Here is a 25747-nt window from a genome sequence, read left to right on the forward strand (position 1 = left end):
GTTACTGGGTTAAACAAGCAATGGTCATCAATAATATGCGTCCGTTAATTAGTGGCCATAACAAAATTTAGGTTGGCGTGTGGCGTAATGCGCATTTCACGCTGCGACTTTGCAGTTAGTACAGCTGAGATTGTCAGAAGTGTAGGGCAGGGTAACGTGGTCTGTGGTTAAAGGGTTTTTTATATAACACAATACCTCTGTTAGGCCTGTTACAAACAGCTGCAGTTTAATCACAATGATTGAAAATGCGTAAAAAGCCTTTTTTTTAAAGAAAAGAAAAAAAAACAAAAAAAAAAACGTAGACTTGTCTTCCTCTTCGCGTTTTATACTTTGCTCGTAAAAATTCGTGTTCAGACTGGTTTTATTTTGCGAACTAATGGGGGCTCCCAAAATGAAACTTTATTTACGCCGGGCGATCAATGAATTGCAGCTAAGCAAATTGTAACAGATTGTTGGCTATGCCACCGTGAATAATTTTATGTAAAATGTTTGAAAAATATCTCAATGAGTCTGGAACGAAAACACAAATATGAACAGCCGTAAACTGTGAAAAATAAAGTTGAATCCAACAATAACTTCATACCGCTTTACCGCAGTTCCTTCTCCGGATCCTATAGCAATTAACTATCGATTTTACGAATTAAATTATATCGCCAGCCACCATTTCGAACAGAATAATCAGATACGCTTAAGTGAGACCAACATTATAAACTAATTTTATCGGGCTGTAAACAGATTAGCTGCAAGCAGGACATTTTTGAGACGTAATTCCTTTCTGCTGTTTACAGGGTTTCACTTTGTCCGACAGTAAGAGTGCCCTCTACCGCTCCGTCACGCTGCCTCCCAGCGCAATGAATGCAATCTTCGTAGCTGCCAAAAAGTGGATGTTCTGCTCAGGTACCTTATACAACCTGTTTGCGTGGACAAAACCTGACTTTTAAAATAAGATTGAGCAGGATCTTTATAAATATTGCTCTCTAATGCAGCTATAAATACAACTGCTTCATTTCATTAGAGAAAACCATGCCATTATCTTGGCAATTTTTTTGTCCTAAACATACATATAAACACACATTCACTCTCTCACACACACACACTGCTTTCAAAACGGACTGGAGACTGAAGGATACTTACAGCGAAGAGGAATTTCTCAAAACTCATTTACAAATCCAGACATATATTAGGCAAAGTCTATTATTATAATCTTATAATTATTTTTGTTATTGTTGTTGTAGTTTATAGCCCTAATGAATGTGCTTGTGACATCGTTTATTTTCTCACGTATTTTCCTCATTAAATTATAAGTTCTCTTTGGAATTATACTCCACAGTTATCAAAATTATACAACCGCCCATCCACGTTTCGTAATACAATACGCTACTGATTTATTTGACCTATTTTAATATTTCACTTTCGGAGAAAGGGTTGCATTTTAAGAATGCGAGTTTAACAATAATTTTTAACGCTTTACGTGATTTCAATGCATTTTGATTCTTACAGTTACTGAAGTCTGTACTACATCTGGAAAAGTCTGTAATGTACTGGAACGCTTGACTACACGTCAAATTAAATAATAAAACAAAATGCTATTTATATCGTGGTCATTTACACGTATTGATATATTCATTTAATATATCTAGCGTGTTTTACCTTTTGACCAATGATTTAGAGACACTACTCCGTTTGGTGATGATGCTCAAAATTCAAGGAATTGTGTTTAACAATAACAAAGCATTTTCTGTGGAAACTACGAATATATTGTCAGCGTGATATTTGAAAAATATTTGACGAAACGTGTAGTTCGATTCAATCACGGCTTATGTCGGAGAAAAAAAATCAGAAAACGGCATTTAAAATTTCAAAAAGAAAATATATTTACAACCAGTGCTTATGTAAAAAGAAAATACATAAAATGGCTTATTTTCAAAATGTGTGCTTTTCCTTTTACAGATTGCAGACTCAATTGGACGCGAGCGTTCGTTTTTATTACCAGATTTTTAGGCACATAAATGGGAAAAGCCGCTGCTATCATTAAGTAGATTTGTCTCCCAGATCGGTGCATTACCTAATGGAATTTACATTTGAAAATATTTCAAATGAGGAAAATAACTATTAAAAAACTAAATAAACACACATATATTGCTGCTTAAATATATCAGAATGTTCGTACCTCATGAGTAAAACTGAAAGGCCAGTAAAACATATTTAAACACATTTAAAATCTACACATCTGAGTATTACACCAATTCGTCATTCCTTAAAAATGATTTACGCAAAAAGAAATATACATTTTTTTTCATTCTATCCACAGATGCTTTAAAATAAAACAGATTGATATTAATAATAACAATAAAATTATTATTATTACCATTGTAGTTATTTCGTTTATGACGTTAATTTCAAGTTATTTTCAAAGTAATAACAATGCAATGAAATCTCAGGTACCGGCTATATAACAAACTCTTAACTCTTAATTATCGGTGTTGACTCTCACTGTTGTTAATGTTACTTCGAAATGAAAATGTGAATTTTACATAAATGGTGGGAAATACTTTGCTATAATGCAGCTTCTTTGGGGTTGAAAATATCTGGTCATTTGCCCTCCAAACTGGAAAATGTACATTTTACTTTAAGTGTTAAAACTTGATAATATTCAGAAAAACTAAAATACAATTTTGTTTTTTCCCCTTTTTTTTTTAAATTAAATCAAATGTATCCAAGACTATATATGTGATGTTATTAGCTGAATTTTAAATATAAAAAAATCTATTCTAACTTCATGAGGGGGCACAAAAACTAATTTCAATAATTTTAAAACAAAATATTATAACAAACATTTTATGTACCTTTCAGTCTTAATTTAGCTCTGTCGTGTTTGCATTTTCAAATTAATTTATCATAAATTGCATAGACTAGCATGATAAAGAGATGAAGACAGACTCCTATTCTGTTTTATCCCATGATCCATCAGTCAAGTACCAAAAGCCTTGGTTGTGCTCGACACATAACAATCACTGACAAAAATACACCTAAAATGACAGGTTAAAAAACAAACGTGATGATCATCAAAAGAGAGTGTGTGTCTTAAATAAGGACGGCGGAGGAAAAGACCTCATGTCCAGGTATGTGGCAAGATGCCTTCAAACGAAAGGAAGATGGTAGTTGACCATGCTGGCGTCCTTCGTTGGTCGTGCACACGACACGTGTGTGGCATCCAGGAGCGGCATGGAGAAAGTGTCTTACAAGCACCTGCACAGTGTCCTGCGGGGGGCCTCTCTGGTGCACTGGGGCCGGAAGCAGTTCTCCATTCACTTGGCTGGGGGATGATCTCGCACGTGATCTAGACTTGTTTCTATGAAGGTTTTGTGCTTCAGTTTTTTTATTGTATTGTAATTTTCACTCCAAGAGTCATTTGCGGCAAGTGTTTGTAACTGACGGAGAGCTGGGACGGGGAGGGGATGGGTTAGGGGGCGTTGGGGGGGTGCAAGGTCAGGGTGAGTCTGGTGACACCGGGGGCCCGTCAATCCTCCGACGTGACGTCGATGTGCTCAGGGCTGCCCTGTTGGGTGGCCACACGCCACCGGCTCACGTGCTGGCTGCCCTTGCGCTTCTGCTGGGAGTCGGGAGATTCCTCCTCCAGCTTCTGCCGCTTGTGCTTGGTCCTTCGGTTCTGGAACCAGACCTTCACCTACATGGGGGGGGGGGGGGCACCTGGTTAGGCACGTGCATCATGGCCCGTCTAGCTTAGACTTCTCTTGTCTTCCACATGTATTGACATAAACAGCCAATTGTGAAAATCAAAGCTAAAAATGTTGCTTTTTGAGGCTTGAGTGACTCTCATCAAAGCCATCTATAAACCAAGCTGTCAATGTCATTTGGCCATGAAGAGAAAACAGATGCCAATCAGAGTCTCTCTCACTGACATACAGCCATGATGATCAGTGTTATGGTGCTTGAGAACACTATCTTGTAGTGTTAGGTACCTATTGTATACCGTGTACTGTGATCATTGGTAGGTGAGGTTTTCAATTTTATGCATTACTACATCACTGTTTTGTTACTATTTTGGGTTTCAAGTATGATTATTTCATTGCTTGAACCTTGACCTGGTCTTGTAAACTAAAACCATTCATGGTTTGTGGTGAGTGTGTTCAAACATTTACCACTTCATGTGAAAGGAAACTGCCTCTTTATGCCCCCCCCCCCTACAAAGAAAACTGATGATCATGATGCCATGTGACACTCATGTCCTGGCTACAGGACAAGCACAGTTATCTCCTTTACTCTCCATGTGAGTAATATCAAATGTCTGCCCATGAGAAAAAAAGGCTTCTTTAAAAGCACAAAGGCAATTTTTCAATCTCTCTGCCAAGCCCTGCTTTGCCTAAGGCTTCCTGTTATGTTCTGTGGTAAAAAAAAAAGAGTTAATTATGTTTATCTTCAGAGAGAATCTCCTTTTATATTAATTTCTTTCCTGGTGATTTTGTAGTTCATATTTAGATAACTGAACCCCTTACAAAACAATTTGTAGGTAACGATACAAGCGTTTTAGGCCAAAAACAAGCTTGACAGGCTTAACGTGTACGGGAAGCATCTGAGAATGGCTCGCCGTGAATGTGCCCTGCGCCGCAGGCACGTAAAGCTCCATATGACCGCCACATCCTTCCGCGTAATCACCGGCCTCACAAAAACGTCCCAGGGTGCGCATCCCGAACAGTGACGGAGGTTAGCATTGGCCTAACATGATACAACGCATCGTTAAACTAACAAACATCCGAAGTATGGCAATTTCCTAAAACCGTTGTACTTTGTTAGTACCGTACTAGTTTGAACCATGTTGGTAGGTCGACAATGGTCCCAGATGTGTTTGGTCAGACTTTCACAGCGGGAAGCATGCAAAAATTCACAAACTTCATTTCATTATTCTTAAGTATGACAGTTGTGATGATAGCACATTAGTAATGTATTACTTAGGTTATATACATTGTAATCCTATAACAACAGCAATATTAATACTATCAATTCATTAATAATGATAGTGTGAAAATAATAATATGATACTCTTCTTTTTGAGGAAAAAGACCTATCGGCTATTGCAATGCATTTAATGAAATAGGCTAATTACATTTATTTAATTTAATTTTATTTTATTCACACTATAAACACTTGTAAATTTCTGGTCCGATGTTGCTGGCTGCACTGTGCTAGCGGCTCATTGGGTTGGATGGGTGTGCATGATACCCCACCGTGACAGATGTACCTTCTTGCTAACACAGCCAGGGGTTTTTATGCCAGCGGTGTTTTGTTTTTCGTCTTTCTCATAATGGCAACAAAAGCTCTCAGTGATTAAGAATTGATTCATGATTTTAACCCATTAATTCCACCATGTTCTTTTTCATGTGATGCTGTGTGTGTGTGTGAGTCTGTGTGATATATATGTATAATATAAGCGTTGCAAGATAAATCGTTTCGGTATTGTCATTGCAACGTACGCATGCGCAATAACCACATTGCATTTGTCGGCACTAGTCTATGTCGGCACTGGTCTATGTCGGCACTGGTCTATGTCGGCACTGGTCTATGTCGGCACTGGTCTATATCTGTTGTCACAGCTCACAGTAACACCACCGACTTCTCTGACACACTTCTGCTAGATGATAAGTTCTATTTAGCAAATAGTTTATTTTGAGTAATTTAATCTCCTTTTTTCTTTTAGAAATGTCACAATATTACTCGTGGAAATTTCACATATCACAATGTGATATTGAGACGTGATAGTGTAAAATATATTTCTATATTTAATGAATGTACTATATAACACAATCAAAAGTAAGTAAACAATATCCTCTCCAATCATCCCATACTCATGAACAGAGAAATACATAGAATAACCATTACAACTAAATTTTTAAAGCACTTGATATTATATGTCTTTGTACAGCAAGATTATTGAATGTTTTCTGCTTTCTCAAGTGGTGACTGCTCTCCTTCGACTGCCTTTTGCACCATAGATGATGTAGATAGGATTCTAACCACAGCTCGAGAGCTGTAGTCTGAACGCCACAACTTAACGACTGTGTTTGCGAATGTTTGTTTAAAATATGATTTTGGGAAACACCTGTGTCGCTTAATGAAGTTACTTTGAATAGTTCAAACTATGGTTTCGGGAAACACTTGCATCACAACTGCATAGCTGCTTTTGGGAAGCGCACCCCCGTGCGGCGCAATAAATGCCAGCTGCCTCCTGCATCACTGGCCGCTACTGAAAGGCCATATAACTATGACAGATAATGACCATCTAACAATAACCTGTGTTATCACTGGAAAATGCACCCCTAGATTCCTCAAAGGTCTGATTTGGCGTCTGTGGCTTCATTACATTTACACAGAAGACAGGGCTTGAGTAACTGGGCGTTAAGGGCCTTGCTCAGGTGATCCTGAGATCTGAACCAGTGACCTTCCGATGACAGGAATGGCAGCCTGACCCACAGCACCCCCCACCCCCGGCCGGCTTATCCCGTCCTCACCTGCGTCTCCGTCAGGCACAGGCCGTTGGCCAGCTGCTTGCGCTCAGCTCCCACCACGTAGTGGTTCTTCTCGAAGGCGCGCTCCAGCCTCAGGAGCTGCGAGGGTGAGAAAGCCGTCCGGATGCGCTTGGGCTTGCGGGAGAAGGGGCCATGCAGGAGCAGGTTCTCGGGACTGCTGTCCTCACCTGGGAAGGGGGGGCCAGGGGCCAGGGGGGGGACACACACACAAACACAGCTTTTAGGATGACAGACAGGAATGAAGCAACTTTCTGGGGCTGATGGGTGTGTATCTGCGTGTTTTTGGGAGGAGGGAGTCGGTCTTGGCAGGTGATGGTTGGCTTGATGTGGGAGGGGGCCTCAAACGCCATTCCCCCTCACATCCCGCCGCTTCCTGTAGCATTGGTCGGCCTTTCCTTCCAGCTCGTGCTCCCAGCAGCGCGGAAACACGCTCCGCATTTCGCAGATGTGCCGAGTGGAGGGTTTGGGAGCGCCATCTCCCCGTGGCAATTCTGCCATGTTTAATTGACACTCCGATATTGATTCAGAGACTCTGCCAAAGCTGTTGCGCCAGTTAAAGCGTGAGCACAATTTTTGTGGTTTACTGGTTCAAGAAAAGGCTGTCAGCTGCATTTCTGTTTTTCTTCCCTCCTCCCTCGCTGAGGGAAATTCATTTCCATTTGGAGAGTGAATCACCAGCAGTCACCGAAGCGATACAGAATGCCTATTTAATAGATCCTTTATCTGATATACATTAATACAGGTTTTATCTCTGCGTGTGAAGTGTTTAATTTACAAGTCAATTGACATCGTGAGCGGGTGGCGCTTCATGAAAGGATACCTTGACCCCGCTTGAGGATGACAGTCCCTCCTGTTGCTATGATTCAAGTGACACATTAAAGTCACCTCGGGAGAGTGGGGCAAGGGGGAAGTGGCCTTTGAACTCCGGAATTAAAATGTTTCTTTGTTGGACGTAACATCCCCATGGAGTTAATCTGCGTAAGATTTAAACACGAGCTAAGACCTTTACAAATACCCACTTAAAAAAACAACGCGGGCGGAGAGAGAAAACACAAAATCTTTTCAGCTCAAATAGCAGGGATTAATGTCGAGGGATGAAGCAGGATATGTAGTAAAAGCACTGTGATAAGCATGCAAAAAACTGCGTGTTCACACCACCAAACGCCTCCTGCTTTTTCCCTCTATCACTAGAACGATGTTAATATCCAGTCCCTCACATCCATGGCCGCTGTTTTTACTTGCTCATACCTACAAATGGAAATGAAGGAGATTTATTGCCTTTTGGCAAAGGGAAACAAACCTCTTTTTTGTACAACAAAAAATTCTATACACAAACAGGGCTTTGCTCTCCGTTAAATGAGTTATGGCTGGCGAGGCAGCTGCCTAGATTCCATTGGGATCCATTCCATTGGGATCCATTCCATTGGGATCCATTCCATTGGGATTGTTAATCGAGGAAGGGACACGGAAGCTGTCAGAAACACCATAAAGATTTATGATTATGAGTCCAACAGCACGTATCCACGAGGCACTGTATATTAAAGCTGGCCACTGCTTCCTGATCTGACAAATTACATCTCTTTATAAGTTTTCAAAACAAAGACTTTCTTAATGTCAGTTCTTTAATGGGGGGCTTGTTTTGCAATCCTTAAAATGTGAAGTAATACATGCATCAGGCCCTCACTCGTAAAACGTGATTTATGCTTCCATAGAATTCCAGGAGGTATTGATTGGACAGGTCTGTCACACTGTAACACATATTCTTACAGTGTGGCTCACAGTTTTTAACCCTAAACATTAATGGTTAACTCCTTGGTTATGCCCCGTTCAACCTGACCAGCTGCTTCTCCTTTGACCGCTTGCCATTGGACCGCATGCCCCGTTCATTCATCCCTCAAACTTTAGCGACACGTTCCCACAGCACAGAAGGCCGGTGTCAGACTTTTCTATGGGGCAACATCATGAAGTGATTTGTATACTGATGTTTGGTCTATGCCAGCGTGTACATACGTTTTGACATCGATTTCGGTTCGCTGTGACATCCCTACGTAAATGATTTGGGCTGGAAAAAATGCAAAAACGATTGTATTGAGGGGCCTGATGTGCAGTTAAGCAAATCAAAATTAATGTGCTAATGTCTGAATTCATTCAGCACCAGGCAGTAGTAAAATCCTGGTAAATTTTTTGCCCGCCCTGGTGACATCTGGGCACCCAGTGCGAGTGCCGTTTATTAAAATAATACGTAAAAAATGAAATATTTTACATAAGCAAATAGATCTATAAATTGTAGAGCCATGACATGGAAAGAGGTTTGCCTTCTCTGAATGGCACATTCAGCACAGAACTGACCTCAAATCACGTTCACGCAAAACTCCCTGAATTACAGCAATGGGACAGTGGGCAGGTGGTACGTGCCAAGGGACCAACGTACGTAAATCAGCAAATCAATCAAATGTCTCTTTTTGTGGTGCCATTCAGAGGCCACAACTGCCGTACGACATAATGAGAAATCAAAGACCGGCAACTGGCCAGTAAATTAAATTTGAGGGAAGCTACAAAATACTGATCAGCATTCGTAATACTGAGAAATTCTTTCAAAATATTGTCATCAGAGTGAAAGTATAAAGCAAATTAGGATTTGATGTCTGAACTAAAATGGTGATTAGACAGGTCAATGCAAACACTGCACGGGCTGGAAAATACTTCTTCATATGCTTGTGACTATAGCGAATACAAGGACATTTTAAATATTTTAATTGTATGACAGTAAGTAACCTGGTAAGCACTGTACTCTAGACCTTATCATTCTGATCAAATATATAAACATATAACACCCTTCATATCAGAAAAAACAACAGTAAAAATAGCTCCACTTTCAGTACAATCAAGCTGTAAATTGTCTGGGTGCACATATTGCAGTTTAATGAACTTTTAATTAATGTTTTTAAAACTTCAGTTGAGACATACGTCAAGACAATGAAATCATTACCAATATCTAGTGCCAGCTAAATCTACCAAGGCACGGCATGTCAAAGTGATTAAAAAAAAGAATAATATAAAAATAAAGTGTGCCTTCTCACTGCACAAATATCGTTACAGCAGAAGAGTTTTTGAATACTTTTCTTTTGTTTCATTATAGCTTAAATTGAGCATAAGAACCTGGATATTAACCAGACAAAAATGTCTTATGATTAAACAAAAAAACAACAGGGAAAGCGCTGGTAATTGTTCCACAAGTACAGCACATAAGCTGGGATTCCTACCTGGTTAGCCCATCTTTTAATCTTTAAGGTAATAGACGACACGCAGTTAAATGCCTTTTAAATATTAAAACTTCATCTCCACAATGGCCCGCACCCCCCCCCCCTGCATTTCTGCAAGCTTCACAGGAAGCTGCAAACAAAGACCCGTATTTATCAGGAATCTGTACCAGTGCGAAATCTGCACCGATTTGTTTTTTTCTCAAAGGAATTAAAGCACAAAAAAGGGAAACTTCACATTAAAGTGTACGACTTATTTATGTGGAGGGAGAAAGACAGAGGTCACACATGATGAATCTGCACCAAAGTATACCAGACTTTCACATGGGGGTTTCTCTTTAGAGGAAAGAGCTAAGGAGAATAACCAGCCAGCTAGCCATCCATCCATCCATCCATCCATCCATCTTCCATACTCGTTTGTCCCGTGACAGGGAATAACCCAGGACTGGGTGCCAACCCATTGCAGAAAGAGAAAAACCAATAAATCTGAATAAAGTTATGAGATTTTTGTTTAGTTTACAGGGAGAAGACATTTGTATCATGGCCCTGAAAGGGTCCTTTGTCATTTTAAGGCAAAAGCTTTTCCACTTTGTACCTATCTGAAAGCCAGCTTACACAATTAGTTTGAGAACTTCAGTGAGGACATCTCAGGGGCATTCAGTCAACAACTGATAACACGTGTACGGAACCCCCCCCCCCCCCCAAAAAAAAGTGTAACCCCCCCCCCTCCCCCCCCACCATGAGGAATACTCGGCCGCCCTCACTCCCCCGGGATAAGGGGGCATATTTTCCATCACAGGTTAGTCACTGACAATGGGCTTCAGCTGGTGTGCTGAAAGTCCTTTGAACTTCAGAAGGTTGGGAGGAGGTGGTGTTTCTGAGCAGGAACAGGGCTGATTGCAGCCCTCGCCTGGACAAAGAATGTAAACAAGGTGCTCAGCGAGGTCTAGAGGCGATGACTAAAGAAATCTCCACGGTTCCTCCTCTAAGCACCTAAAACTCAACGCCAAGAAGAGACAAGGTAACAATAACCACTCTTAGGTTTGGTGTTTGTGTGTGTGGGTCTGTATATACACACACACACACATACATGTGTATGCACCCCAAAAATACATCACGGGGAAGAAATACCCTCATTTTTGGATTTTGCCACTCAAATATCTAACTCAAAATTCCAGTTGCATCTTGGGAAATGTCCTCTGCCGTCTCTTCCTCGTGTCTCACTGTCACCAGAAGTCCATACGCTGTCGCATTGTGCAGTTTCAGTTTCTGTGTCTGTTGTGTCCCGTCGTCTCCAGCGGCCTGAAAGTCACGCTTGTTTCCCTTGGCTACGCCGGCAAGGCGGGTGTGCTTTCCTGCCTGGCATCATGTGCCGCCTTGCGTCACCAGCAAACCTCCCCCGGGAAAGGATGGGAGTGGAGGGGCACTCCCCGAGCCTCCAATCTGGCAGCACCCCGGCCCCGTGGAGGCGCAGTGGGAGGGCTCGGAGGGCGTGGACTGGAGCGGACCCCGGCCAATCCTCGGCGAGTGCGGCCCTCCCCAGACGTGTCTGGGAATGGACCAGATGGCACCTGGGGCGACGATGCCACAATTCCCCTGGCACAAACAGGCCCGGTCTTGTCACAGCAAGCGGGGAGCCCATTCTCTATTCCAAACCGTGGATGAGGAGTGGGCCACGACTGATGGAGGGGTGTAGCAGCCATGTGTTAGCCAGCCCTGAACATGACGGTTTGTTTTTAGTTACACCCCAGCGTTGCCTGTCCAGACCCCCCTCTCAGCACCCCCTGAGGGAGCCACTTTCTTTTCCGTAGGTATTCTCACAAGCCCTCAAATTCCCGGTGGATGGGGTGGATATAATGTTTAACTGCAGGGGAGTGCTCCATGAAAACGGACAAATTAGTAGCACGCACCTGTAACCGCGCACCGCTCTCCCACGGGCCACATCGGGGCCATTTCGGAAAAGGTGTCCCCTCCTGAGCCCTATTGGATGTGCCTCGACACATTTGGATGGGGCTTCACAAAGGAGGTTTCCAGGCTGCTGGGTACGTGAGTGACGGGACTGAGTGACCTGCCCACCCCCCCCCCCCCCCCCCACCTTCTCTGATACCTACGGAGGCATCCGTTAAAGGTGGCCGCTCCATGTGAAGAGAGAAGGGCCCAGGATCCTGTTTACTTTGTGCTGCATGATAGCTTCAGAGACACGCGGGTCTTCCCCGGGCGTTCAGGAAGTGGTCAGGCTCACAACTTAACGCGCGTTCCTCCCAACAATAACCGAATACTCACCATGGGTAATCCTCAACCACTCAATCCCCTTGGCTGTATTTAGGCTTGTCTAAACAGTGGTTTTCAAGGTTATTGGATACCATTAGTGAGTGGATCTGTTCTGTCAGTAAACAAAGGGCTTTTTTTTTTTTTTAATCTGAGCCACGGATCTACAGAACAGTTACAACAGCCTCTGGCTTTCAGCAATTACCTGAGATATGCCCGGGAGGATTGCACACCTGACTCGGCTGGGCTTGGAGTCACAGCCGCGGACTAGGAGTCAACAAGATAGGCGAGGGGAAAAGTCATTGATCCCTTTCGTTTAACAAATTGCTTTGTTATGGAGACCACCGGGGACTGGGCTGTAGAACATTAGTGCACGCATCTTGGGAGAATAAACAAAAACACATAACATGGACGAGAGAGTAAAGTACCCTCAAGGTATAAGGCTTTGTGTTTCTTAATCTCCCCAGATTCTGTCATGCCGTTTCCCCAAGACTGTGAAATACACATTTATGTTTCTGGGCTAAAAAAAAAAAAAACTGTCTGTGTTCCTACAGAGGGAAGATGTGTCATTAGAATTCACTTTTGACGGCGACGTACCATCGACTCGGCGATATTCGTTTTGGACGAGCAGCTCTGGCGGAAACACGGCGGGCCTGTATCGACAGCGATTAACATTTGCAGCAGCGCGAGCAGAAGCAGAGAGACGTCGCTTCCTAACACCTCCTACTGAATTCAACGGGGCGCGTGTTGTCAGACTGATATTTTGGTGTGATTCAGAACATTCTCCTATAGGGGTTCATCCACTGCACAGGCCTGCTGATTAAAATTCCTTCCAGACCCAAATATTCCCTCTAATTTAGATAATAAAATATGCAGGAGTCTCCCAGACACCCCTACTAAGTACTATACAGCCAGAATAAACTGCAGCATCTCCTACAACAGAAATGTTTGCCTACATAATTATTCTAATAGGACATTTGAATGAAAACATCATTGATTAACCCTAGTATGCAAACATTATACACAGCAAAGGACATTATTAAAATTATATTAAGAACTGTGTCGAAGTTATAAAGGACTAATAAAAAATAAAAAAAACATGATGGTCCATTAAGCTAATATAACATGAAAATAATACTCTATCCATCCATCTTCCGACCTTCTGTCCTGGTCAGGAACAAATACAACTTAAAAAATATACACTTACGTGATGATATTTAAATTTCATGTAGTTATATTTTAAGATACAAAGGGTTCACTTGTTCTGAAAGTATGACTTGCTGAGTTCTTAAAGCGATGTAAAGTTCAGGGTTTGTGTGTGTGCTGGTAAGACACGGAAGCCATGAGTAAGAGGGAAAATCTGAGCACAGGCTAATGGGTTTGTTCCACCTGCAGCAATTAAACAATAATTTTCAGGGGACAACTAATCTAGCTGCTATAATAATAATTATTATTATTATTATTATTATCCTTAAAGTCCTGCTCCATTCACTCGTGAAGCCAAGACCATCCCTTGAATTAGATCCACCAAGAGGGTGTGATGGTTCACCTGATGGATAAAACCCTCCTCAGTATATGAGCAGTGCCAAGGAGGATGATATACTTGATATTACAAGGGATTTTTTAATTACTACTACAACTACTACTACTACTACTATTGTTGCTGTTGTTGCATTTGTTTTGTATTTTATTTGATTTTAGTATTATAATATAGAGCAAATGTTGAATCCTTGTTTTATGTTATATTTAGAAATCTGTTCGGAAATTACTTTTAGCAATAATAGTAACCTGTCCGGTATTTTCCTTTTATTGAAATTAGACTGGAGCGCCATTAGAATGGCCGGATTGACGTTTACGATGCTATAATTATTATAGTTACTGTAAAGGGCCACGTTGTGTTTATTTTACAGTACACTCGCAGTTCCTTTGCCATTACAATGGCTAATATAAAAGCCACGAATCCGCAGTTTCTTTTTTTCTTGCCTTGATAACAATTATGTTTTTGCCTTTCTCTTTATTCCAGATTGACCTTTACTTTACATATTTCATATTTCCTTTAAACATCAATGCATTCGTGTGAAAATTAGATCTTATTCGCCAGGAGAAAAAAATCACATTTAATTCAAATATAGCTAGAAATTCGCACTGAAATAACGTAGAAAAAATCTGTATTAATATTTACCCAAAACAGTAACCTGAAAATATATGAAAATTTAACGAAAGATTATTTAGAATAATAACACGTTAAGTCGTTTTATGCAGTGACTGTAGACAAACCGGATTTAGGGAAATGACGTCGTTAGAAGGTGAAAAGATTACTGAAAGTATGGAATTCAAACAGCAAAAAGTACGAATTATTATATGACAGAATGGGTGACGGTAATTGATATAGGTGTTGATTAATATTCCAAATACGAAACTACTACCAATAATAATACTGACAATAATGAAAGCATCAGCAATAAAAATGTTTTCTTATACATTGCTATATACATAGCAATGCGTTTTATTTTTGTTTATATAATGTTAATCTTAAATAAACTGCAATTATACAATTATTAAGTAAATAACACTATTTTACACTACTTTAAGCACCTTATAGTGTTGGTAAGTCGTATGCTGTTAGCGAAACCGTCCCCACGGTAATTCCTTGCCTAAACACGAAAGGCCAGAGCTGAAAGACAACGACATAAATATGAGAGTAAGCACACAAACTTTAAAGAAATTGACACGGCGGTGAAATTAGATATGATTAACAGAGTGCTGGGCCGTAGTAAGCGTTTTGACAACGCTTTTTTTATTGTTTAAGTAAAGATCACTCAACATTCATGGATGTTTAATGAGTAATCACTGTGGTTTCCTATTTAACCAGAAATATCTTCATTTTGAAATGGTCCTCTACTTTATCTACATGCGAGTAAAACATTATCATATTTCACACTAAACAAAGTTAGTGTGAAATTTGGACCCACGAAGAATTTAACACAATCTCCAATCGTAATAACTGATGTGAAATATCAAATCGCCTTTACAACACTATAAACAGCATAGATAAAACAAGAATAGGATGCATACAAATATAAATTTAGAAAAATATTTCAAAGCTATTATTTCATTTTTCCCGTTTATTGGCTGTTTTCATCATATTTAAAAGTGAATTACTCCCATACGCATGTAAAAAATACAACATAAATTTAAAATGTTACAATTCAAACTGCATAGTGAATTGCAAAGTCAATTTTCGTCAGCTTATAGCAGCCATGCAGAAGATAATAATACATGTGTGTAATTTGTAATTCCTTTATATTATTATAGTATCTTCGATACTCTCCTGCAAGTGAAATTACGCAGCGTGAAAACGACAACAGGGCCCAGTTCAGCGATTTCTAACTGCTGCTTATTCGTTCTTTCTCATGAATTTCGTGTTAAGTAGATTAAACTTGTTAATTCGTGTCCATTTTAGAAATAAGAGGAGATATTATATGCGCTCAGTGTCAATGCAGCAAAGACACACAACCACAAACACCCACCCATACACATAACATCAAGTTTATCCGCAGAACCATATCTGCAAAAACAGATCGCCGGACCTGCTTAGATGACTGATTCTGCCACATTGTAATTTGCGATAATACCCATTTCGGGTTTTCATCCGATAATACTCCGGAATGAGTAACACATGACTGAAACAGTTCAGGTGTGGTATACTTACCCTGGAACCTATGTCCAAGATATCGGTTTCGGAGAACCCAGGGGTAGAAGTTCAGACTTTCTCTCTGGTGCGGGTTGAAGAACGGCTGAGAAGGCAATTGTAGAGGGTGCAGAGACAGAGCCGAGTTGCTGGAGTGCGTGCCCGGGTCTGGAAACATCATATCTGGACTGCTGTACAAGCTCCTGCCGGAGTTCTGGAAGCAACTCCCAAAGGGAGGAGGATGTATGGACTCCGTAAATCTCAACGCCGTGGGTCTAACAGGTTCGTCCACAGAAGCCGAGGAATTCGCCTCTTTGCCAACGAGGGATTCGATGGTGAAGCATTTCTTACTGTGCTGATACATGATATTCAAAGTCCTTTGATGAAATACGTCTTGATATAAGCCGCGTTAACAACAAAAATAATGACAAAGTTAGTTCAGGTAAAGCCTGGACGATATTGGTGTTAGTCCGGTGTTTCAGCGAGCTGGGCTGTTAAAATCCACAGTGGGGTAGTCTAGCATTAGTCCCCAAGCGATCCATAACTTACTGCGGCTCCTTAGGTCTGGATATTGGTGGAAGAAAAACTAGCTAATGCAAAACATCGATTAGACTTTTTCTGCAGCCTACTACTGTACCACAATCTATCAGAATTTAGTTAAATCGCACAAACAACGGGCCAAAAACCTAAAACAAAACAAAAACGCGTTTAAAATAGACACAAGTTGCTGCTATTTGTAAGAAACTGAAAACAAGTAAACCTTCAACGACACCCGGCCGTGATTGGTAGATTCGTAGTTTTGTATTATGCTAGGAGGACGCTGGCTTGGCTTCACATCTTGCGAGTAACATTTTTGGACGCCAATAAGACCGAGGATCTGCGAGCTTTTGATAAAAGACCTGTCACTCACTAAGCTCGGTACCTGCTTTCGGCTCTCTGTTGACAGAGGTGTGGTGAGCATGCGCAAATTCATTTATACCGTGCGAACTACGAGCACCTTGCCTCAATATTATACGGTAGGGATGTATTGTACTCCGTGGTAATTACGTCAATTAGGACTCATACGTACATGCAAAAAACAAAACGTGAAATAGATTATGCATTTTGCAAATGTTAAATATTAATACATTTAATGCCATGCAATGATAACACGCAACATTACAAATATAATTATGCAATATTATGTGATATAAAATGTACTGTTTTTTATATAATAGTAATAATGAATAAGGGTCGTTTTCGGAGGAATTGATAAAATGGCAACTGGCATAGAACTAATTTATTTTTGTATTTAATTATAAATTCCATTAGGATAAGGCACAAATAAGACCAAGCATTGTGTTATGTTTCTGCACCATTATAAATCAATTTAAATTGCATTTGTATATATTACTAACACTAAAGTTATGTGTACAGTATAAAGGTAAAACAGTACTCATCTTCAAAGGCGTGCCAGATTAAATTTCTACATACGTAGCTAAATAGCATATTTACTTCCCCAAACAGTCAAAATAATACAGAATCGCAGATTCACAGCGCCCCCTGTGGCCAATTCCAGCAATCTTGATACAAAAAAAACCTAATAACTGAAAATCTATGGTGACAAAGAGGAGATCAGTCAGGCTGTCGAAACTCTAGGTCTAATGTGGCTTGTACCTGAGATCAAGTCTGTGGCTGCACAGAGGTCCAATGGAGAAGCACCAAGGCCTCGTCCACAGATGGGCTGTTACCTGAGATTTCTGCTGCTCTTGTGGAACTGTGTGCGGGAACCTGAGACAGATACGACCTTCAGTGACAGCTGGGCACAGAAACCCTTTCTTCAAAAAGTGAAGTGTGTGTTTTACAAATCTGATTTTTTTTGCAGACAATAAAAAAAACTCTACAGTAGCATCCTCAAGTCGGCCTCTTTTTGTTTGCCGTCTGCTGGAGAGGCAGATAACCTCGACTCACTGTCTACATGGAGTAAAAACACAAAACTGTTCTCTTTAAACAAACAACCATTCTTCAGTGCTACCGTGAAGCTGGAGGTGTGTACTGGGGGGGGGGGGGGGGTAGATGCATGCTGATTTGTTTGAGATCAAAGAGAAACACCGTGCCCATGAGTTCCTGCTTCCATCGACTCCCTCCTTTGTCAGTTACAATCTCAGATTTTGAAACTGGGATGGAAGGGGGTTGTGGGGGAAGGGGGGGGGGGTTGGGTTTGAGCAGATCAGAGTCTCAGACACCCCAGGACAGACACTCCTTTCACATGAATTAATCGTGGCTCTGGGCTACCAGAAAAGCCCCCCTTTGCCCATAGTCCATTCAGGACCCACTCTGCAGAAGCCCATGTGAACGACATCGGCCAGAGATCCTTTAGGGTCCCATAGTGGCCTAGGCCACACCCCTCTTGTCCCTGCTGGCCAATCCCATAGCACATAATTAATAGCTTTCACTTCAGCTTTTTGCCCCTTTGCTTTTGATTCAAATGGCCATTAACGTCTATTAATTTTGCCTCTGGCAATTAATTATAGATTGTGTGGCGCTGAAAGGAGGAATTAATCAGTTGGAGTTTTTGTAGGCACTCGAGGTGTGAAGCCGAGTTAAAAAGTGATTATTGTTCCCCTGCCTGGAACCAGCTAACTGATGTTAAGTCCTCTTACAAAGGGAAAAGCTTAATCAACTAGTGTTGGCTATTTTACTGGTCATAAAAAGGCATAGACAAAGAGATTAGAAGCAAAGCGTTGTCATCCATTCTCACACACATTAGGGCACGGGAAATGTGCGCAGTGCAGAACTCTACTTAAAGCTGGACGTCCCACAGAGACCAGGACCATTATTGAATTTTCCCCGATGCCCAAAGCCGCGGAAAAGACCCAGAGCACTCAAAATGAGCAAAATTGAACTTTGGTAGAATAGTCCACACAAAAGGAGATTTCCCCTTAAAAAGGCATAATGTGTGACCCATGGTCTTTGGCTAAACGTTCCACAAAAACCGGTCACGCAATAAAACCATGCATTTATGTCATAATGATGAAGATCTCATTTATCTTGTGTGTTAAATGGCTGCTGAACACGTGAAATTAGGTAGGTCACTTTTTTTTTTGCATTATGGGCAGTTACATGAAAGCTTGAAAATGGACAAGGTCAAAAACAGCCATGATATATTAATGCAAAACTATTAAGATGTGGCTATACAATACTCCAAAGTGACATAGAACAAGAGAATTTATTTATTCACACTGCGGTGCATGAAGATGAAACTGCATATTTGTACAAGGTAAGAAGAAAATTAATGTCAACTTCAAAGTTATTTTTATCAAGGACTAAGCTTATCACTACAATCAAATAAATTCTGAATATTTTCATACGACAATGCCCTCTAGTGGAACCTGCCACTACATAATTAGACAGGGTTATCGTAACCATTGAGTCGCTGTAACTGAGACTTATCAGCGAGATAACGTGTGTCCATCTGTTAACGAAGATTTGCATTTCGGCTTCATCCTATGATCAGTGTATGTCTTCCTAGGCTCATACATTTCTTAAGTATTAACCCAAGCAGCAAAACAATAATTGAACCTGCACCTGCATTATATTTATTAAGAGTGCAATAAACAATTGTTTAAAAACTGGCAATCATTATTATCATTAGGTAGTCCGTATCTTCAATTCAATATTAGGCATGGTGCGTATTCGCTCAGAACAATAGCAACGCAATATTAAGTGAATATTGACCTCTTAATTTAATGCGGGAAAACTAATTAAAAGCCCTTCAGCATTTTTATTAAAATAAATAAATAAAACAAGAATACACTGATTTAAAGTAAATGAATAAAAATATAAATTGTCATTTAAAAATCTATTGATCCGTTATCTCAAAAACTAAGTTCTAACTAAACTGATTCAAAGTAGTTAATTGTATTCATAAGTACGAAAGCACCAATAAATATTTAGCTAGCTAAAACTGAGTTTTAGGACCTATTAGGCCTACATTAAAGGGTCTACAGAACGATCAACTCCAACAAGATCAGCTATGGACAGGGACATACATGTTTTAAAATTAAAAATATTTAAATTTCAGCACAATCACCATTGCATTAATTGTGTCAATGTTTAATTGCCTAAGTGTATATATATATATATGTATATATATATATATATATATATATATATATATATATATATATATATATATATATATATATATATATAGCCTGCAAGAAATCAGTGTAGCGGTAGGTTCTGAAAATCTCGTAGTATAATTCATGCTCCAAATCATTCACAATTTTCGGGCATGGTGCTAAACGTCTTGCATCTACACAGCATTTTCCTTTTCTTGTCTCCCGCTCATACATGTCAATTAGTCGAGAGAATGTCAGCGATATCGAAGCCGTAGGTTGGCTTTTTGCTTTCACACACCTGCATTGCTGGGAATTCAATATTGTGTTAAGTGAGGCTTGCGATCGCTTCGGGCAAGTTCCCCACTTGAGGCTGCTCGCTGAGACCGGGCCCGAAAGTGGTCCTCACGCCCAGATGTAAGGAGATGTTCAAGGTTGTCTCTTCCATATCCTAAAAGGAACAGTGGGGAAAATATGTGCTCCTCAACACTTCTCCTGTCTCCCGACACACCACAGAGATACGAGACCCAGTCAAGCAAGGATTTCTCCGACCTTTTACACAAATTACCTCTATTGTGGGTAAAATAGTTAGTTTCATTATGGCGGGAGAAAAACATACTCAGGACGTAACACTCAACACTTTGGTCCTTCCGAGGCAATTTAGTAATAGCAAAGTGGGTGTCAAAGTAACAAGTCGTAATTCTTTTTGGAGGTGTCACGTTTTGAAATTTGTCACTTTCAACTGCCTCGTGTTTTCTAAAATGTAGCCCTACTACAGTAAATTCGAATTAAATAAATAAATCTGCATACTAATCTTATAAATAACTTTCTCAGTTCTTAATGATGTTGCGGAAATTATCGTAAATAAAATTATCAAATTTATTTTGTTTATCCGGACGAAATTATTGCGTGCAGATCAAAAGTTATTTATGAAATAACATTTTTAATAACGGGGATATCATGTATGTATGGGCCTAATATGACGGTACATATATATGTATGTATGTGTGTGTGTATACATATACACACACACACACACGTGTACCAATGTGTTCAATACCAGGTTACCAGGTGAAATGAAACAATCGGGTCACCCGGATCAGGCTGTAGTACCATGTTGTCCACTGTTCATTAAGACCCATTGCCTGTATTTTTCAATTAAGATGAAGAAACATTAATTTTTATAATACAATTTTAAACTGAAAAACAAATATTTTGTTGCTGATTCAAGCAATAATCCGTGATGCTATTAGGCCAAATGTAAAAGATTTTGTAAGCTATGTAATATTTCAAAGTATTGTTCAAGCGACGAAAGAAAACCCATTTTGCTATAGAGTACATTGCCAAGTAAGTATATATTTTCAGATCATTGTTCTTTATTTAAATTCTGAAAAGTTCGTCGTTAGTGTTCAATGTGAATGTGTTTTAACACATTACAGTATAAAACGGCGCGTTGCCAAATATATTTTTAACAAATATATTCTACTGTTTAGGCCTTTCGAAACAGCTAGAAGGCGGGATATATCCAGAAGCCCTTGGCGTCCCAAACGTCCAGACATATTTACACAGACAGCGTAGTTATTTCTAAGCAGATTTTAAAATCTATTTTTGTCGAAGTACTTGGCTTGCAGTTTTCTAAATCATACAGTTTAATCACGACAGTTAACGACCCCTCCATATTGTCCGTGATATACGCCATGATAGCGTGACTCACATATTTGTTTACGGTAATTTGTACTAATAAATATCCATCCATGAAATAAGCTGACTTGTTGGTAAGTTTTAACTGGAAATTAATCATTGAAAAAAATACTAATGTAACCACCGACACTTTCAACTAAAAAGGAAAATACATAACAGAAAAAATACGTGTAAAGTAAGGAAGCCACGGATTGCATGGGATACTCATTTATAAACGACAGAATGCCAAAAGAAAAATAGTCACTGGTTATCTACAGTCAATATCAATCTCGATGGGTACATATCACACGAGATAAATCTGAATAGGCCTACCAGTAATCGGCCTGTCCTGAACCATGTCAGTTAACAGTAATCGATTGCATGTTTTCGTATTCCATGTCATATATTTGGTGCTATTATCAAATATTCGATTAGTTGAACGATTAGTTTCGCAATGAAGGTGATCATTGTAATGTCAGTATTTGATAGCTATACTTCCATCTAGAACGGCAGGGAAATTACGTATAGGAAACAGCAGGAACAATATTAATTATTAAAATAGGCCTAACTATTGTAATTAATATGCTGTAAAAATATATACAATGTAGGCTACTTATTTTAAATATATACATAAATAGACAAAAATAGCATAATATTAGTGCGCTATTGCACATTTGAATGTTTTTCAGTATTTTTATTTAATGTGTATAACTTATTCAGCATATTTCCGTCATATAATATGCTTCAAATCTAATCCTGTGTTTGAGATTATGGAATGATATATTAATGGTTATATAATGTAAACGGTACGTTTTTATAACATATTTAGCCTAAGATAAAAAACAGACGTATGTCTCTTTTTGCCACATCCGCAGCAGTTGCGTTTGGATAAATTAATGTATTGTATTCTAGTATCCAAATGAAAATGTGGATTCATATCAACGTGTGACTCTGAATTAATTTATAAAATCAAACACGAGAAATACAAAAAAGATTTATTAGAGAAGCATTTTATTGAAGAAGAAAACATACTCGTGTCGCTCCACACAGTGGAGTTACATCAAATTAGCTAGTTTACAGTATAACACAACTTTCTTGCTTAACAAGAATACTCAAGTACTCGTAAAACCGCGCATAGCATTACGGCATCTTATCTCTGAATTTTCGTTACGGAGACCAGGAGCCGCTGTCTCGTTCAGATGCGCCCTGTTTGGTGCCGCTGGTCTCCGTGGAGCCGCCAGTCTTGTCGTCGTCCTCCTGGGTCTTTCTCCACCTCGTCCTCCGGTTTTGGAACCACACTTTGACCTGCGTCTCAGAGAGCTGCAGCGCGGACGCCAGCAGCACCTTCTCCGTCCCTGTCATGTAGCGCTGCTTGCTGAAAACTTCTTCCAGCTTCTTCAGCTGCTCGTCCGTGAAGATGGTCCGGATCCGCCTACAGGTTCTCCGCACGTAATTCCTCCTAGATATTAATTTTCCACAGGAAGCAGCGTATCCTAAAAATGGCAAAAGCAGATGGCATTATCGTAACGATCCCGTCTCATAATATCTGCATTGACAAGTTTGTTAGGAGCTTCTCTTACCGTTGTTATAATGCACGTCGCTGTTCTCGTCCTGCGGCTGGTAACTCATGTAAAAATGCGGATAAGGCGTGTTGGTAGTTAAGTAACCAGCTGGAGGCCACATCGGCGAGGCGGTTGCTGCTGTGTGCATGGGCGCCCACTGCGTCCCCATGCTCCGCTGGATGGGTTCCGGGCTACCCCGGGAGAGGATCGCCTCGATGCTGAATGAGCTTTTCCTGACCCCGCTCGTACCCTGGCCTTTGCTGCTCATCGCGCCGTAGGCTGACCAGCTGAATTGCGCAGTATCCATTCCCGATCGCTGTAATTTCTCCCCCGTCAGCCGCAATTCGTCCTCGCTCCTATGAGGGTTTCTGAGTGTCGCAGGCTCTAGTGACTAGGGATTTATACCCCGCTTCACCGGATTGGGTGAAGTGTGCCCCGGGGTGTTGACACAATGAAGGCGAGAATTCCCTTTGAAGAGATTAGAGTTAAATGTAGCTTGATGAGGGTCCCGGTTAAGGTTAGAGGCTGCTAATGGATCAACTACGACCCGATAAATTCCCAATAATGGCTTCTGAGGTTTTACTGCCCGTGAGCTGACGAAGTGACAAATATCCTCAATCACTCTAAGTGCAAAACCATAATCGGCCACAAAAGGGTTTTCTCCGAACTATTATATTTCGCATAATACGAGCAATCAAATCAAAATTACCGGGCAGTTTCGACAAACGCCCATAATTAAAATTCACGTTTTTGCTTGCATCGGAATGCTTTATCTTTGGCCAAACAAGCTTTTAAAGTATCAAATGGGCTACTCCCATTACGGTTGATATTGCTACTTAGCCGCTTAAAATGAAATACAATATATCAATGGAAAGAAACATTCAAGTAAAACCGTTTAGAAGTACACATAGTGGTAAATTATGTAGGCCTATATCAGTGTTATTTGACATTATATGATATTCACAATAACTTATCACATTTGATTTGTATAGTATTCCATATGAAATCGAAACGAAATTTCGCGGGCATGTAATTGTCGTATGTGATTACTGATAAATAACAAAGCGTATGTCTCTTTTAGTTTTATTTATGAATGGATACAAATCTGAAGATATTCAAAGCTATTGTTGACTTTTTCCACCTGGGCCCTGCCACGAAAGAGGTAATGAAGTGTGTAAGCGCTACTGAGCTTATTGCGATTTTTCACGATTTATTACTACGGGAGACTTTACTAGGCTGCGATTGGGTCAGATGCTAATTTGTTTAATCAGCCAAAGCCCTTACGCGAGGCTTACTACGGTCGCCTTGGCAAGAGGACAGTCCATTACTGGTTATTTTTCACCAAGACTCAAAACAAGTAATTTCGTGGCCAAGCACCGCCGCAATCGAATTCAAACAAATTGTACATGGAAATAAAGTAACAAAAGAAATACAGAACTCGATAGGAAACGTACATGCACTTAGCGAAGTTACGCAGCTTGTAAACTTTAATGTTCCCATGCACTGTAGGTGTTTAAAGTTGGTTTATTTATGCGTATAAAAATCAATGCAACTTACTAATTAAAATATAGAAAATAATTATACATTTAATTTTAGATCCAACGAATAATTGGTGTAACTTCTAGTATTGGTAACTCTTGCGGTTAAGCACGCCACAAATACAGAGGCCTGGATGCATTCCGGGTTCAAAGGCTCTTAAAAGCTCCAATTCACGGCTTTTTCCGAGGGACTGTTAAGATTTAAGTCACACTTGAAAGAATAGGATACGGGATTATTTTAAGCACCTGTGGTTTTGCACATTTAACATATAAAAGCCCTTTAATAGTGACGGGTGTCAAACTTTCAAGTTTCATAGTTATGGGTTCTACATAGAAACACGCGAAATGAGCCTTATATCGAGGTCGCATGGGAACAGGAGACATGAGCAGCTACTCAGCTGCTCTTACATACAGTATATATGTAAAAACTGCTGGGACACTGTAATATAATTATTTGCCCCTAAGTATCATTTTCAATGTTTCAATTAATTAAAATAAAACGGTTAAGAACAACTACCTGGAGATTGCATTAATGCGCCATCTGGCGGTGAGACGTCAGTAAATCAACACGCTGGACGTAAAGTCACATGGTGTGTCTTCCAACAAAAGCGAAATATAAAAAGGCGCTAATTACTTTATGACTCATTTACATACAGATATTATATATTTCCATTTATAAGTGATTCATAATGTAATACAATTATAGTAATGAATGTGTAATTATTCAGAATTTTGACATTAACCCTAAGGTCATTTTTAACCTCTTTCTCTCAAGAGTGATATTTTACTAAAAATTAGTCACCTCAATGGAAACTGGGGTTCGAGTCTCCGCCCCGGTTCTAACGGTTCTCCCCATGTCTATGTAGGGTTATCACCCGCAGAGTCCAAAAACATGTTGGGCTGGAATTTTATGTATGTGAATGATGGGTAATTAGCCCCGTCCTGTTTTGCAGCCGTTGTTTCCCGGATAGGCTCTGCACCCACACAGGTATAGAAAAAATATGATAGAATGAATGTTGTGGGGGGTCTTCAGAGAGAATAACTCCACAATAAAAAGAAATAAAAGCAGATAGACACCACCTGCAGGTCTCTGCATTTTGCCA

General features: G+C 40.1%; 2 protein-coding genes across 2 annotated transcripts; both read right to left on the minus strand.

Moving 5' to 3' along the window:
* Nucleotides 1-1849: 1849 nt before the first annotated feature.
* Nucleotides 1850-16732, minus strand: emx3 (empty spiracles homeobox 3). The gene is made up of 3 exons (XM_023793348.2): nucleotides 15786-16732; nucleotides 6528-6712; nucleotides 1850-3688 (listed from the first exon to the last, which is right to left on the minus strand). The coding sequence occupies exons 1-3, from the start codon at nucleotides 16126-16128 to the stop codon at nucleotides 3521-3523; spliced, it is 696 nt and encodes a 231-aa protein (XP_023649116.1). The 5' UTR covers nucleotides 16129-16732; the 3' UTR covers nucleotides 1850-3520.
* Nucleotides 16733-22538: 5806 nt separating this feature from the next.
* Nucleotides 22539-25199, minus strand: LOC111834272 (homeobox protein not2-like). Its single transcript, XM_023793363.1, has 3 exons — nucleotides 25162-25199; nucleotides 23125-23574; nucleotides 22539-23037 (listed from the first exon to the last, which is right to left on the minus strand). The coding sequence occupies exons 2-3, from the start codon at nucleotides 23411-23413 to the stop codon at nucleotides 22712-22714; spliced, it is 615 nt and encodes a 204-aa protein (XP_023649131.1). The 5' UTR covers nucleotides 23414-23574; nucleotides 25162-25199; the 3' UTR covers nucleotides 22539-22711.
* Nucleotides 25200-25747: the final 548 nt, after the last annotated feature.

The sequence above is a fragment of the Paramormyrops kingsleyae genome, chromosome 10 (genome assembly GCF_048594095.1).
Source record: "Paramormyrops kingsleyae isolate MSU_618 chromosome 10, PKINGS_0.4, whole genome shotgun sequence".
In the NCBI taxonomy this organism is placed as follows: Eukaryota; Metazoa; Chordata; class Actinopteri; order Osteoglossiformes; family Mormyridae; genus Paramormyrops; species Paramormyrops kingsleyae.